Source organism: Carassius carassius, chromosome 34 (assembly GCF_963082965.1).
Source record: "Carassius carassius chromosome 34, fCarCar2.1, whole genome shotgun sequence".
NCBI lineage: Eukaryota > Metazoa > Chordata > Actinopteri > Cypriniformes > Cyprinidae > Carassius > Carassius carassius.
The window spans coordinates 15,693,088-15,709,145 of record NC_081788.1 but is presented as its reverse complement, the minus strand read 5'-3'; the positions used below and the strand labels follow the sequence as shown (position 1 = coordinate 15,709,145).

At 38.2% G+C, this 16,058-nt stretch overlaps 1 protein-coding gene across 2 annotated transcripts in view; it reads left to right on the top strand.

The window, feature by feature from the left end:
• Positions 1-16,058, top strand: part of LOC132114490 (serine-rich coiled-coil domain-containing protein 1-like) — a 92,392-nt gene that overhangs the window by 61,584 nt on the left and 14,750 nt on the right. Inside the window, exon 10 of one of the 2 annotated variants that reach the window (XM_059522632.1) lies at positions 9,830-9,865. The exons of the other annotated variant lie outside the window; for it this stretch is intronic. Coding sequence (XP_059378615.1) covers positions 9,830-9,832 — 3 coding nt within the window. The 3' untranslated portion in view covers positions 9,833-9,865. The remainder of the gene's footprint in view (positions 1-9,829; positions 9,866-16,058) is intronic. 2 annotated transcript variants of the gene reach the window in all.

Sequence of the window (16,058 nt, the reverse complement as noted above, 5' to 3'; positions counted from 1 at the left end):
AAACAATCTTCTCTCTTTTGTTTGAGTAACACTTACTTAAATGAAGACCAATTGATGTTTGATTAAAAGCTATTTGCACATATTTAGAGAGGCCCTTCTTGTTATAAATCTGTTTGATTTTTCAGCATTTGTGATGAGCATGTTATCTCTCACTGAGGGTTAAGAAGAATGAGAATTAAGAAGATTTCTGTTATATATTCCATACCCTCGCAGTGCTCGCATCAGTGCCTTTAGTCCCTTTACATTGAAATGGCTTTCAGTTGGACTACTGTGGAGACATGGTCCATTTTCCCCCTGGCATTTAACATCTCTACAGACTTTGTGCTTTGTATTATTGCTAATATGCGTATGTGACGTGAATTCGGATGGCTTTTTCAAATTGCTTGACAATCCATTCCACCGCTATCGCGGCGCTAATGCATCGCCACTCCATCAGACCTCGGTGGTGATGAAAAGTGCTGTAAAAAAGCTGAAATATTAGAAAGAGTGCTCATTATGGAGCTGTCGCATTAGATAAGCAACATATTTCGCAATAAGCTGGCGTCTTTTTTTGCTGCGGTGCCAAAAACAGCCAGCGTGGAAATTATTGCATGGGAGGATGTGGGAGAATCTTCTTCCTGTCTACCTCAGATGTGCTGGCAATGGATGAGCTTGTTGAGGAACTGCACATGCACAAGCACGAGACCCTCAGGCTTCTTGAACGCAATGCACACCATCACACACCCCCCTATCAGCCAGATATGAGTTCTGCATTTCCATCCTTTCCTATGTAGACTGCACCGCTATATAGGTTACTGCATTGAGGACAAGCAAATATCCAAAAGTGTGTCTACAAGTGGGTCAGCTATTTCGAAGGCTGCTTCAACTGGAGGAGGTCATCTGTTTCCTTTTTTTACCCTCGTTCTTTCTCTTTCTTTTTTTTTCTGGAGCACCCTGCTTCTCTCTTCAGCTGAGCTAATTAGCTGAAAGGGAGAGGAAGAGATCCTTTGGTGCCCTCTGTTGAGTCACAGTGCACCAGGGGGGCCAGACTGGCCTCTTTCGGACGCTCCGGACAACGATCCTACAAGGTTCTCCTGGCCACAGGCTTCTCAAAGTCTTCTCCACCTCTGACGTCCTGATGCGCTGCAGGAAGGAGCAGGTTTTTGCTGAGGGGCTCCTGTCAGGACGAAGAGACATGGCTAGATGGACAGGGGCCAACCTGCTCACCCTTCCAAAGAGAATGAGAAATGAGGTGTTGTATGGCAGAGTGATGTATAATGTGCTCAGGTGAAACACATCTTCCATGAATCATGGAACCATATATATATTCAGATTTTCTAAATCAACAATTGTAATTTTTTAGGTCAGCTATCCTTCTAAATTGGGTACAGCTTGTAAAATAATATGCATCATTTTTATTCTCATTTAGATTGCACAATTCTTTTCCAATGTAGGTTTGAATGCAACACTTTGGAATTTTTGTTGTTTGTAAGTTGGTGTCATTGTCACATCTAAACCTGATGAAAGGCCTGTTCTTTCCCTTCTGTATGAAGCCTGACTGTGCCGTTATGTCTGTTTATTTTGCATTATTATGCCAGTCTAAGCCTGTTAATATTAAGCTGTGCCCTCCACACTGCCATTCAGCCATTTAAATGAAAAAGCACTTAAGAGCTCATTTACTCCGGCATTCTTCCCTTCCGTAGATATGAAGTTTTATGGATTAGCTTCTGTTTTGTGTTATTTCCCTTCCAGTCATAAATCTTTTTTTTCATATAAGTGACAGTTCTTATTAAAATGCTTGAATATTTAGCCAAATGGAAACCCCTTCCAGCCAGAATAAGTTGTTTTTGATGCTTGCCCAAACAGTTGGATCTATACCAGTGTGGGAGATTGATCAGTGGTCAGCTCCATATAGCTGGAGGACACCTGTTAATGGAACATACTGGACATCTCCCACTGATCTGTTTTTTTCAGCTCTCCAGCCAACCCTGCTGAGAGGCTTTTTGTGTTTCAAGCCTGTTTCATGAGCACCAAAATCGTTTCAATCATCTCTTATATAATTTTGGTGTGCTTATTTATTTAGATTAATTTGTATGTGAGGGGGTCACCCTGTCTCATCGAGTCATGCTGCGGCCCATCTGATCACTCCATGTGGGGGACCTGTTATGCTAAATTCCCAACTTCATTGCTCAAACCTGCTTGCTTTTCTCTCTGCATGGGTCAGAATGTGAGCACTGGGCCTCTCAGAATGACATGCCCACTGAGCACTAATCGTTTCCCTTATTTCTAACATGAACAAGAAGTTTGAAGAGATTTTGTTTGCCATTTGTGGTTGTTTTGTATTTTATTTTTATTTTGGGGCTGTCAATTTAACATACTAATTTACTATTATAATTTACTACGATTGATTATATAAAAAAAGCAAGGCACTGAGACAGTTAATACAATTAATCATGTCGCCTGACTGCTGTGTAAATTAAATTACAATAAAATTGTCCGACAATTGGAGCAGCCCTGACTCTTTTGTGCCAGTCTGTTTAATGAATCATTCAAAAGTGCTCAATTATAAAAATTTTATCAAATACTGAATTATTATAATAAATAAGGAACAACTGATCAGCATAGGTTTGGCACGGACCTGTAGTTAATTAGTAAAATAATATTGGGAATTAAAATTGTATATTATTATTATTTAAAAAATTTGTGAAAAATAATAAGGTCACTATATTTTAAGGTCCAATTCTTGCTATTAATTAATTATTAATTAGGACTTTTGCCTCAATAAAATCCGAATTACTGCTTAGTATGGTAGTTGTTAAATTTAGGTATTGGGTAGGATTAGGGATGCAAAATATGTGCTTTATAAGTACTAATAAATTGCCAATACGCTAGTAATATGCATGCCAATAAGGAACTAGACTCATTTGGAAGTCGCTTTGGATAAGTATAGTATTTAATATTTTACATTTTAAATATAAGTGACGTGACATTCAGCCAAGTATGGTGACCCATATTCAGAATTCGTGCTCTGCATTAACCCATCCAAAGTGCACACACACACAGCAGTGAACACAAACCCGGAGCAGTGGGCAGCCATTTATGCTGCGGCGCACAGGGAGCAGTTTGGGGTTCAGTGCCTTGCTCAATGGCACCAAAGTCGTGGTATTGCCGGCCCGAGACTTGAACCCACAATCCTAGGGTTAGGAGTCAACTCTCCAACCACTAGGCCACGACTTCCCCATAATATAATATTTTACAGCAATAGTTGAGAAGGAATTTCTGTTTTATGTAAGCAAAATGGATACTAAGGAAATAAGCCCAAATGAATAAAATCTATTTGGATCAAAACAACAGCTTGTGAATTGGGTCTGTTAATTGTTAACAAACACTATAGTATATCATTGATACTAAAATAACACTGTTGTGAATTAGAATCAAATTGATTATTGATACACAGCCCTCATAACTATATCAGTTAATTTTTTGTTTCTTATACTGCCTTAATCTACATTCTTTCTTTTTTTTTAGATATTGAATGATGAAACCCTGTTGCAGTTTTGCTTGAACCTTTTTTAATCCTGTTTAAGCATTCTGTCTTTCATTTCACCTTTTGATGCAGCGCTCACCTTGGTTCTTATGGTCGTTTTTGCGCATTTTCCCCTCTCTCAGTCCGTTTTGTGAAGGCCATTTCAATCTATGCTTAGTTGCGTGAAATATCTTCCACTTCCACCCTGCAGCTCTTATCCATAACTCTGCCTGAAGTAGTGCCACCGGTCGGGAACGAGACTGTGATGGCTGAGGCCCCATACGATGTGATGTAACACGAGCTGTAAGAACCCTGCAGTCTGGGCCTGCCCTCATCTCTCTGGGTGGAAACGGCCTGGATGATTAGACTTCCAATTAGTGCAAGTCATCCCTCATGATGGTTCTACCTTGACCCGTCAGCTTTTACTGCCTTATCTGTCTCTGATTTTGTCAGTGTTGTAAAGCATCTTCAGTGTATTTAGTGACCTGGTGAGGAGTTAGATAAACAGATAAACTGCCAGTGCATTAATGAGACACGGTAAGAAGGTGAGCTGAATTAATGATCCCAGGTAGACGTTTCTTGTTGTCCATGTGCATGATTTCAAAGACATATGCTTTGCTTTCAGGGCCACTCTCGAGTCAGTGCCTCTTGCAGGAGACCATGTGATTTTTCTCACTGTGTGTTGTGGTTGTTTTTGGTGTTTCCACCGAAGCATGGCATGTTGTTCTGCCACCCAGGGTTTGAGCTACTGGTCCTTCCTTCCATAAATCTTTCTCCCTTTGTTTTATCCCCTTCTTGTCTGTTTATCTTCGTTCCTGAGAAAATCCAACCCAGGTTATCAGTGCGCTCGGCTGGATTCTCTGCTCTTGGAAGTACACCAGCAGTCCCTTTTAGATGGCCACTCTCACAAATGCCACTTGAGAATTCCTTTGAAACACCATCTGTACAACCGACACTTGTTTTGCATATTACCTCTTTGTGTTTTTTAGTTAGAGCTCTCTAACTGTCCATCATGCATTACTCATCTCCGGCCTCAGCCAGCGCCAGCACTTCAAATCCAACTTATTGTGTCTGCCTGTTAGATATCCATAACATATTAAATCACAAAGCTTAAAAGTAACAGCTGAGGAAGCACACAGAGCGTACGTGGACTGTGTGTGCAGCATTTTAATCCACCTAGATGCTGGAATGAACGGTACCCAACATTCGGTGTGCCCAGGGCGACCGGAATGGGAAGATGAAAGCTCTGTGTTTACTCAGGTGGAGAAGCTTTCTGCAGAAAAGCAGAGAACTCTGACGCTTTGATCCTCTTTGTCTGTTTATATTGATGTGTACAATATTGTCTGTCGTACAGAGCCAAAAAAATGGCACGAGAAGAGAGTATCTGTTCTGCATTACCAGGCAATATTGACCTATTTGTTAACAGGAATAGGAACTCCTGGGATACGGCTGTCGCTGTTCCAGCGAATGCGGTCTGTGTGAGATCTGCAGGCCATGGAATGAGTCGTTCATGCTTTTGTTCTGGCATTAGTGTTTAATTAGCAGAACACTGTCCCTTAACAGTTTGGTCTTTTATGTTTTTGCCAGAACCCCTCCCTTGTTTGTTCGTTTCTTTTATTTACGAGTTCATCTTGCTTTTGCTTACGTTATCCATTAGCCAGACCAGCATCTGAAGTGTGTCGTATCCAGACCAATGCCTAGTAGTTTCCTTTCAGTGATAAGCACCCCTGGGAGTTTGTCTGTCTGTAATGGCAGGCGAGCCTTTGAAGCATGATTTGTCTCATAATTAAGTGCCACTCTGTGGCATTTCACGCAGTTTGAGATTGAGATAAGTGAGCTGGACACAGGCCAGGATGTAGTCAGGTGGGCCGAGGTCCCACCTCTTATTCTCTTCAGATTTTCGTACAGACTAATGAGATCTCATTCTTTAGAAGAATGCATAGGCTCAGAGAGGCCTTGTTTGCTAGTCACATCCTGTTGCTGCAGCTTCACGGCTGTATCCAGACTCAAATCACCTGCAGGGAGGATAGTAGAGAAATGGGAATTCAGCAGGCAGGAGGAGACTAGGAATGGGAATTAATGGTTCTAGTTAAGATTCCAATTCCATAACAGTTCTTTATACTTCTAAAATGCAAAAAGGCATTTCATTAATGTTAATAGATGAGAGGATATATTACTTAACAAATGCGACTTATAATTTACATTTTCAGTGGTTTGTACAGCTTAAATATACAAAAATTGTCCAAGTATTGTCTGTAAAATGTTAGTACACCCTCTACTTTTATCACATACTACATACAGTAGCTATTAAATAAAAGAGAGTACTTATTTTTTCAGCTGACGGCTATTGAATTTCTGTAGACATTTTTGATTTAAAGTTCTCAATCAAATTTCCATTGTTATTTGTTAAAGTATATTACTTTTGCTCATCAATACTGTCTAAATAAAGTTCCAGTATCAATAAGGTTTTTTTTTTTCTTTTTTTTTTTTTTAAAGACACCATTCATGGAGTGTGCTTACATTTTCACATTACTATATTATACACTCTCCTAATCCAAAACAATAATACTTTAACCATTTATTACAACAAAATGTTGTTGCTAATTTTCTTATTAAATGCACTGTGCATATTTAAGACCCATTATAATATGAACAAGTAATTATATAGATTTAAAAGGGTAGTTCATCCAAAATATGAAATGTCATTTTATTTACCCTCAAGAATCTCTTACAAGAATGACTACTCGCCTTTCATTTTTTTATTTATATATATGTCTGTATAATACAGCAACATTGAATCAGATCTCTTATTTACATACTAATAATACTTAAAGAGAAACAGCAACTAACATAAGAAAAGAGAACGAGAGAGTAAAAAAAAGGACATGTCAGTTCAAACCACTACACAATAAAAGAAGTTGGATTGAAAAAATATACTGTGAATGTTGACTGAGGCTATCGTTCTTCCTAATATCTCATTTTGGGAGAGCCATATAGGTTTGGAACATCATGAAGGTGATTAAATGATAACCAATAAGTCTTGAATTGAGTAGAGTTTAATATGACCAACATTAATCAATTGTGTTTCAGTGGGTGAGTCAAATGTTAATTCAGTAACTGTAAAGTTTGTTTAAAAATAATAGATTTGAGTAATTTAATTAATGCCAAAAATTTTCATTTGTATTTTTTATTTTTTTTAATCTAAAGATGAACTGAGTAGGAACCACTTCTTGATTCGCTGCTCAAAGGAATCCATAGACACAGAGGGATTGTGTGAAAAAGAAATAGATGGGGGAAGGGATAGTGTGGGAGCAAGAGACCACCACTTGAAAGACAGCCAAAAAGACAATAGATTAGGTGTAACACAAAAGGGATATATAGATTAAGAGTTCTTCTGAGTTTAACAGAGAGATAGCAACACATGCCAAACATTAGAATGGCGCTCCATCTGGGTTTTCTGTTGAAGAAGCATCAGGTGAAGTGCGGGTGTGTGAGAGCTGCTGTGGCTTGAGAACATTCACCAGCGGGAAGTAGTTGGAGCTCACAAACGTTGTGGATGTGTCAAAAACGCTAAAAATTTAAGTGGTATCTGGAGGTAACAGGGCATCAAGGCAAGTCTGAATTATATAATGTGCTTTACATGTGTCATTCATATTCTCCAATTTGTTCTCATTAGCTTCCTGTGGCAAAGAGGCCACCTTTCCTGTCCTTTCCGCTTTTTGTAAAGCACAGACCCTCTAGGTTGTTTGTTTTTTGTATAGGCTCCAGTGGCCTGTATAAACATGTCCATGATAACTTTGTCAAGGTAAAAACTGTGATCCTAAACCCTGACAGAAGGTCTGAGTCCCTGTGAACAGGGCCGACTGGAGACTGCCCGCAGGGTGTTCTCTGCCATAAGCAGAAGGTGAACTCAGGTCCAGCCTATTCGGCCCCCTTCAGGGCCACTATAATAGAATGCACATGCAACACCTCACTGTGGACAGATGGCCGAGTGAGGCTGGAACGCTACACCACAATAAAGAAATTAATAAATAATTATATAAACGTGACATTCAGTGGTAGTGGGAACATTACCATCTCCTACCATGCCATTTATTCAGCTGTCAGAGAAAGAAAAGTCACATTCCTCAGCTCTGGCTGCCCAGGAAACAGATTTGATTTTGCATGAATCCCCATCAGAATATTTATGAGTCCCTGGTTATATGTCCAACCCTTTGCCATATGAATATGACACGGCTGATTTGCAGTCTCTCTATTGTGTGCTGATTTGAGGATCTATTTAGGGCTGCAGCTAACAACTGTTTTGATCACGATTCAGTTTAAAAGCAGCAAAACTCATGGGACTGATGTTAACAAACCTCAACCACTGGGGGGTTTAATTGTGCACCTTGATTTGATTTAAAGTTTCATTTATGATAACTTTAAAACCTAAATTTGATGTCTGGGAATTAATATTGTTTTTATATTTGCACTCAAAGTACTTATAATTTAAGGATGACAAGAACATTTAAAAGGCTAGTTCATTTCAAAATGAATTTTTTTTTCATCATTAATTCACCCTCAAGTCATTCCAAACTTCTTTTCTTTACAAAAAGAACATTTATTTAATATCCATTGGAATATTATTTTAACATTAAAGTGCTTCAATATTGGATTGTTTTTCACCAAAATTGCCCTTTGAGGATTATTGTTGTGAATTATGCGGAATTGAAAACTGACTGGAGCACTCTGAAAAATTTCATCAAACGGCATGTACTTTTTGCTGAAACACTCGGGTCTTTTAAACATTAAACTGAGTCATAGTGTACTGCCAATAAATTTGCAAAATGGGATATTCCTTAATTTATCTGATTTTAAGTTCCAAAGAACAAAGAAAGTCATGTAGGTTTGAAGCTACATAAGGGCAGATTAAATGATGACAAAGTTCATTTTTGGATTTCTTGCATCGCTCACTTTCTGCTAGGATGTGCAATGTGAGTGATGGTATTATAAGAATTGAACAATATGTCTAATAGAAATGTCACTATGGTGTCCCTAATGGAGGTTGACCACACAGCGCAAATACTCCAACAATTGACAGTGAACTTCACCGGCAGTTATTGTCATTGTTTATAAACGACTTTATCGGTTTAATTGTTGCAGCCCTGAATCAGTTACACCCTCAATTAGTTCTTCTGCACGCATGTTGAGTTCAGCATATATTATTGGTTAAGGAAGGACATTCAGTCCTGCCCTGCAGTGCTGCAATACAGGACTTACCGTTGCCTGCAGACTCCAGAAATCAATGAATATATTAATTTACTCGAGTAGCAGGTTTCACACCATCTTCATCTGGATTTCATGCAATAGGATGGGAAATAATTTATGGACCAGCCTCACCTCTGCGTTCTTTTATTAAAGCTCGGGGCAGATTACCATTTTTGCAGTTGTTTCAAGTTCCCTTGTTATTCTTGGTAGTGATATTTTCCCTTAAGTTTCTCTCTCTCCATCCACACCACAGTGTGACATAATCACCCACCCACGGCCTCTCTAGCATCTCCTGCCTCACTTCCCAACCTCCATCTTACTGTCAGACTCCTGTTCTCCCCGAAACACGTTTTCATACACGTTCCTGCTTTGCTCATTACGGTTTTATTAACCTGTAAAACAATCTAGATAACAGGATGAACAAATGTAGGAATTATCAATTTTATTTCTCTCTGCCTCTTCGCTCTCTCTCTCTCTCTCTCTCTCTCTCTCTCATGTATATTTCAATATAATTTGCTCCCTGTAGCATGTAATTAGGTCTATGAAAATTAGTAAATTGCATTCGCCTTTGTTTAGTGCAGACTAGTTCTGTTGGAGCCCCCTTTCAAAATATTTGCCATTTCATATTATCATAATGCAATTCCAAAACGCAATACCTTTTAGTGTTGCCGATATCTTATCATAAATTACTGTATGGTTGTTGAAAATTGCGTAAGCCTGTTTTTGTTGACCTCTTGTACCTGACATTTTGTTCAGTGTTTAAATGAAATGCATTGAGAAACAGCGTGACCGAATTATATCCATTCCAGCCTTTTTGCTCTCATCCCCCTCCCGCTGCCCACCATCTCGGTCTAATTTTTATCCAAATAATGTTTTCATCTTCTGTTTATACCTACATATGCGTTAATGCATCGTATCTGCAAACTGCCACAAGCCATTGTTTTGTGTTAGCATGTAAAGCTTTTGATTTTCTCTTCACTTCACTGAATTTCCTTTCTGTCATTTGTACACATCATGTTCATCTGTCTCCATGTTGTTTTGTTCTCCCCTCTCCCCTTTCTCTTCCCATGGGTGCAGTAAACAGAAGCAGCCTGCGCCGGCAGCAAAATGCAGGTAGGGTGTATTTCTGTGTAGAGCGGCTCTGTCTCTAATACACCAGTCCTCACCTTGGCTAATTGAGGGAAACCGCAGAGCTTTTAAATTGCATCAACAAATAATCACACACAAATGTCTTAATTGCCATGGAACTGTATGTGAAATTATGGTGATTGGTGTGTGCTAATCTTATCAGTTCTGTCCTAATCGTCTCTGTTGGGGACATGTTGATTGCTTGCTTTATTTGAATCCACACTTTAAAATCATCTTTTTTTTTTCAAGTCAGGTGTCGTTTTCATGGGAACTGCTTTTGCAGTTACAACACTGATGCTTTTGTTGAGATTGTCACAAAAAATGCAAATCACAAACCTGCAGTGTAAGCGTGACATTGAGCATTGCAGTTAAGCATGATAGAAAAATGGCGGATGCGAATATCCGCTGAAGGAGACGTCGGACAGTCATTTAAACCCCAGATTTGTGTGGGATTTGGGTGGAATCGAGGAAGACTTGCATGTACATATTTATAGAGCAAACGTCCAACGCTGTTGAAAGAAAAATGTCAATAAGCCGCAAATCACACCTATATTTATTTCTGCCTGCTTTATCTACATCATGTAGTGGGTGCGCAGCAGGTGCAGGAAAAATCAGACCTGTCGGCTTTGCTTTTGCATTTCTCTAATTTGTGGTTTTAGCTGTTAATGGTAGTCGGAGAAAATATGAACATTTGGTCCCTGTAATACAATTGAGCTAATGCTGTAATGTGCTCTGTGGTACCCGTAAAGTGCATAAATCTGCTGTCAGTGTTGTTTTGGTGAGATATGAAGTGTCACTGGATGGAAAGATGTATTGTAAAGTTAGCTTGAAGGTATGTGGGACCTGTTCCATAAATTCAGGAAGTCGTTTAAGGAAAGATGCCAAGATTTTGGCTGTATTGATCCACTGCATGTTCCCGTCTCCACAGGTAAAATACCAAACTGGTGAAATTAGTGCTGCTTAAAATACTTTACGATCTTTGGACTTTTATGATACTCCTGCTGTCAAAGCTCAAGGGCCCATGTAATGGAATTACATTTATGATATCCAAAACTTGGCATTTGGTGTTGAATATTGGGTAGAAAGGTTTGTTCACTGTACTAAGAGAAACAAAAAGATAAGCTGTGATTTTGCAGTTATGTTGTATGACATTTCTGAGATTTGCCTCAGTAGAGATGACTGACAGAGTTTGTCAACCCAAGTGAAAGCATGACAAATATGGTTGTGGCACTGGTGTAATAGCTAACTTAAAGGGAGAAAAGAGACTCGCAGTCTTGCATAATGAATATTTAAAAGAGTATGAACAGAAGTAAATATGAATGCCCGTTTGTTGAGCCTAATGCTATCAGATACCATTATATCAAATATCATGTGTCAGTCAGTTAAGATGACAGCATCTTTTTCTGTGTGATCATATATTCTGAAATATTAGTGTCAGATGCATGCTGAATAGTAATATTTTGATGTACCTGTAATGATAAGAGTATAAACACTGGAATTTTATATTTGACTTCTTATAAAGGCCCATATTGTTTATGTATTTCTATTTAAATTTTATATTGTCAGTGTAATGTTCATGTACTGTATGTGTTTAATTTTTATTATTATTATTATTTTAAAATATCTGAAATAGTAATAATAAAGAACAGCAAGGTGAGTCCAAAAATTTTATTGGTAGTAGAAAAAAAAATCATTTATAACAATAAAAATAATTAATCTTTCCCATGAGCACTTCTGTGTTTATTGGGCAGCTGCTGTTGGAGGAATTAAAGTGGATATTATCATTAAATTTAAACTAGGCAAGTGACAGATGGGTTTCTATACTCTCTGCACCATTATAGATAGTCTTTTACCAGGGATATAACTTTTAATAACCCTCAATTGAAGCGTCAAGGCTGCTGTAGTAAAACTGAGTCTTTTTATTTTATTTTTTATTTTGAGTGTTTCTCAGTAGTTTATTTTTCAAGCAAAGGAAATTAAATCCCCTGCATAAATCACTCTAAGGCTACGTTCACACTGCAGGCTGAAATGACCCAATTCCGATTTTTTTTGCCCCTATGCGACCTGTATCTGATCTTTTCATGACAGTCTGAACGACACAGATCCGATCTTTTCAAATGCGACCCAGGCCACTTTGGTATGTGAAAGTGATTCACTCCTGAATCCGATACGTATCCGATCTTTTCAAATGCGACCTCCGTCTGAACGGCCAGGCCACATGTATCCGACCCGTACGTCATTGATACGCTAAAAACGTCATAATTCTGCGTTGAAGTGGGCGGGAACGAGAAGATAAACTGATGAATTCTGTATTAGTGAAGCCACTCACATCAGTATCCCACCACTCCTGGCTGTGACTCCGCACCCACACGTTTCTCTGTACCGACGTTGCTAACACTGCTCCACAAAACGCCATGGCCAAAAACCTTGCTCTCCTCCTTCTTTTTAATTTTCTTCTTAAAACGAGAAGATTGTAATTGTGCTGGCTCCATTGGGAAAATAACTTTAATATTGCAAAAAGAGCTCCGCTGTTGACTACACTGTTGTTGACATCCATGTTTAACGTTAGCTACTTCCGCAAACAGCGAGTGACGTCGTTGAGCGTTGAGTACTCTTCTGCGCATGCGGGTCACTTCTGGGTCATTTCACATTCACACAGGAGATCACAAAAGGTCGCATTTAATCGGAAATGTGAACGGCCTTGCAAAAAAATCTAATTTTTAAAAAAAATCGGAATTGAGCATTAAGCCTTGCAGTGTGAATGTAGCCTAAGGAAAACTATAGATGTAATTGATTTCATGTTGCTTATTTAAGATTAAAGGGGTTATATGATGTGATTTCAATTTTCCGTTTTTCTTTGAAATGTGTTAAAATCTCTTGGTGCAAAGTTGCAAAGACTAAAGTCTCAAATCCAAAGAGATATTCTTTATCAAAGTTAAGACTCTTCCACGCCCTCCTAAAATGACTCATTCAAACACGCCCCCACATGTCTACGTCACTATGTGGAAATATTTGCATAATGCCGCTCAAATGTTCACGTAAGGAAAGAGACGTGGTTTTAGTAATCACAGTTAGTGTTGAAGCAGCCATGTCAGAGAGATGCTGTGTGTATCTAGTCCAAAGCAAAAGCACTTTATTTGGCCTTCCGAAAGTAGATGCATTTAGTAATCTTTAAGATTACTTAAAACAGAACAGCAAAGCATTTTATGGATGAGCGTTTCGTGAACCTAGGAGAGGGGGCCAATTTGACTTTGCTACGACAATCTGGCGCTTCTAATTCAGCTACTGTAAATATGTTTAGTAATTAGTTTAAGTAAATGCTATTGACTGTTTAAATACAGAGTTTTTTAGGTCGTGTATGTGTGTGTGCGCAAGAAAGAGACATTGTCACACAGTGGAGTCAGCTGTCTAAACCATCCGTGGTTTGTGTAATGCAAACACATATGAGCGTCATCACTGTGTCTGTCGCACCACTTTGTTCCCCTTTCATGCTTGAACTGATGGTAAAACTAAGGACAGTATTAACTGTCTTTACATTTATTTTGAAAGATGAAGCTCGCGATTATGGAAAGTGGCGTTACATTTCTGACGAGTGCTTACGGTGTTCGGCCAATCACAATGCACTCACTGGCCAATCAGAGCAGACTGCGCTTGTCAGAAGGAGGGACTTTGTAGAAAACGACGTGTTTGAGAGAGGCCAGGCATAGAAGACCAACAATAATGTACAGTATTTGAAAAATAATGTGTTTTTTGAACATTAAACCATGTCAACATATTCTGATACTCCAAATTAGGGCTGTATGTATTTTATTTTAAGTATTTTATACATATTAAATTATACCAAAGACTTACAGTATACACTCTCTCTGTCTATATTATGAAAACTGGTAAAATGAACGAAAAATATTATAACAGTTTCTCTATTCACACAGCAGCGATTGAGCATTTATACAGCGATCACAATCGCAGACAATACAGTCAAGATCTCATGAAACAACACAGACCGGCTTAATGACGTTTTCATTTAGATCGCTAAACTCCTGTTTGCTTGCTTTTCAGATCATCCGTGGCATCGTTTCCACAATGAGGAGCTAGCGTTTGCGTGCGCATGATTGCCAGATTGCTTAAAATAAGCAAAACACCAGGACATTTTTCTTATTTATGTAACAGACAAGCTCTGATTCGGGGATTTGAACTTTTGTTATCTGGCAACTGCACTAAGTAACACATTCTGTTTTTGGACGTTCAGCGCGTTCTTTTGGGACAGTATGCTTGAAATTGAAATATTCAGTATTCACAATATTTTCACATTTTACATCGTCGTCAAAATTATTGCTATTATTATCACTAATATTCGATATATCAAACAGCCCTATTCCAAATACACAAAATAATGATCTTTAAAAAATCATCATATGACCCTTTTAAGTCTCTAATGTAAGATGGGCACTATGAAATTAGCATTGTTGACTGAGACATTTGTCATATACAGAGCTTATTTAGCATCTCTTTTGGCTGGAAAGTGAGCTTATAAGAAAAGATTTCCCAAAAATAAAAATTCTGCCAATATTTGCCAGGAAATAATAATTTTGAGCAACATGAGGGTGAGGGATACTTATAGAATTGTAATATTTATCTGGACTATCCCTTTAACAAGACATATAAAGTGGAGTAATTCCTCACTGATGATCCCTGAAATTGCTTGTGCAATCACATGCGTGTGGAACAAATCAGGTACACTGAGTTATTAGTCTCTTTCCTTGTGCAATCCTTGCACAAAACTTTATAATGCTGCTTATTCATGAGTTCAGCATTTTGTGCAGTGTTTTATCATTACTTTTAAATTGCCAAGACCACCTTGTAGGTCCCTCGTGTAACTCATTTATTTATCATTGAGGTCATGGTCGAAATCACGCAGCCATGTTTTTGTTTTTAATCCCCTTGCATCTTTGTAATTTTCTGGACCATTTTAAAGCAGCCTTAAAGAAAAAAATAAAATAAAAATAAAACAAATAAAAACAAACATTTCCACCCTTTCCATCACTCTCTTTCCCTTGCTAGTCCATCGAAACCCCAAGTGCATTCAGAGTTGTAGTGTGCATCTCCGAGTTTTAAACAAACGGCTGTGCTGGATACCTGTCTCAATATGGATCCTATTAAAACCTCATGCAGCCATCTGTAGCCTAACCATGCTGTGATATCTCCAAACGGCTTCCCTCAGCTCTGCTCCAGCTTGGTGGCTGAGCTTTTCCACGATCCCTTTGCAGTTTAGATTGTATTCAGAGAGGTGCTGCTTGTTACTATTTCAACATTTCTGTGTCCCGTATTAATTTTGATTAGCTTGGGAAGGAACTGTATTTTTACATGTCAGGTTTAAAGGATTATGGCGGGTGCTTGGTTCCAACCATAATATAGTCTTGCCATTTATAGTACACGACCTGCTGCTCGCTCCATACTGCTCTTAATGCTTGCCAGTATCTTGCGAGAGCGAGCAGTCATGTATGAAGCACTGCTGATATGGACATGCCGTTTTTCTCCTCAAATGTTATAGTAAAATATCAAAAGTTTGGGTGGAACCACAAAGTTTTGAAGGTTTTTGAGTCTTTAACACTCACCAAGGCGACATGTATTTGATCTAAAATACAGTAAAAAAAAAAAAAAAAAAAAAAAAAAAAGACGTTAAAATAGAACACTGTTATTTTGAACCGTGTTACAGTTTTTTCTGCATTTTTGATACATAAATGCAGCCTTGATGAGTGTAAGAGACTTATTTTAAAATAAAATAAAGGTCTTACTGATCCCAAACTTATTTATAGCAGTGTACATAATAGATGTTTATTCTCTCCATAGTTAATTTGTAATTGGTAAAACTAATTGATAAAAGTTACGCTTTCCCCCATGTTAAAATGGTGAATATATACATTATGCCATTTTAAACAAATATTTTGCATGTTCTCAGAAACCAGTCTGTTTCCACACAAACTTGTCTAAAGTAGATTATTTCTGCTTATTTGCACAGTAACAAATGTTGGAATAAAATATGAAAACACATAAAATGTATTGTTGTTTCTTATTAAATATTCAATTAATTACTGTTATTTATAGCTCAGGAAACCAAGAACTCATTAGTTCAAACCAGAAATGTGGAACAAAGTTGTCATACAGTACTTATGTGCCG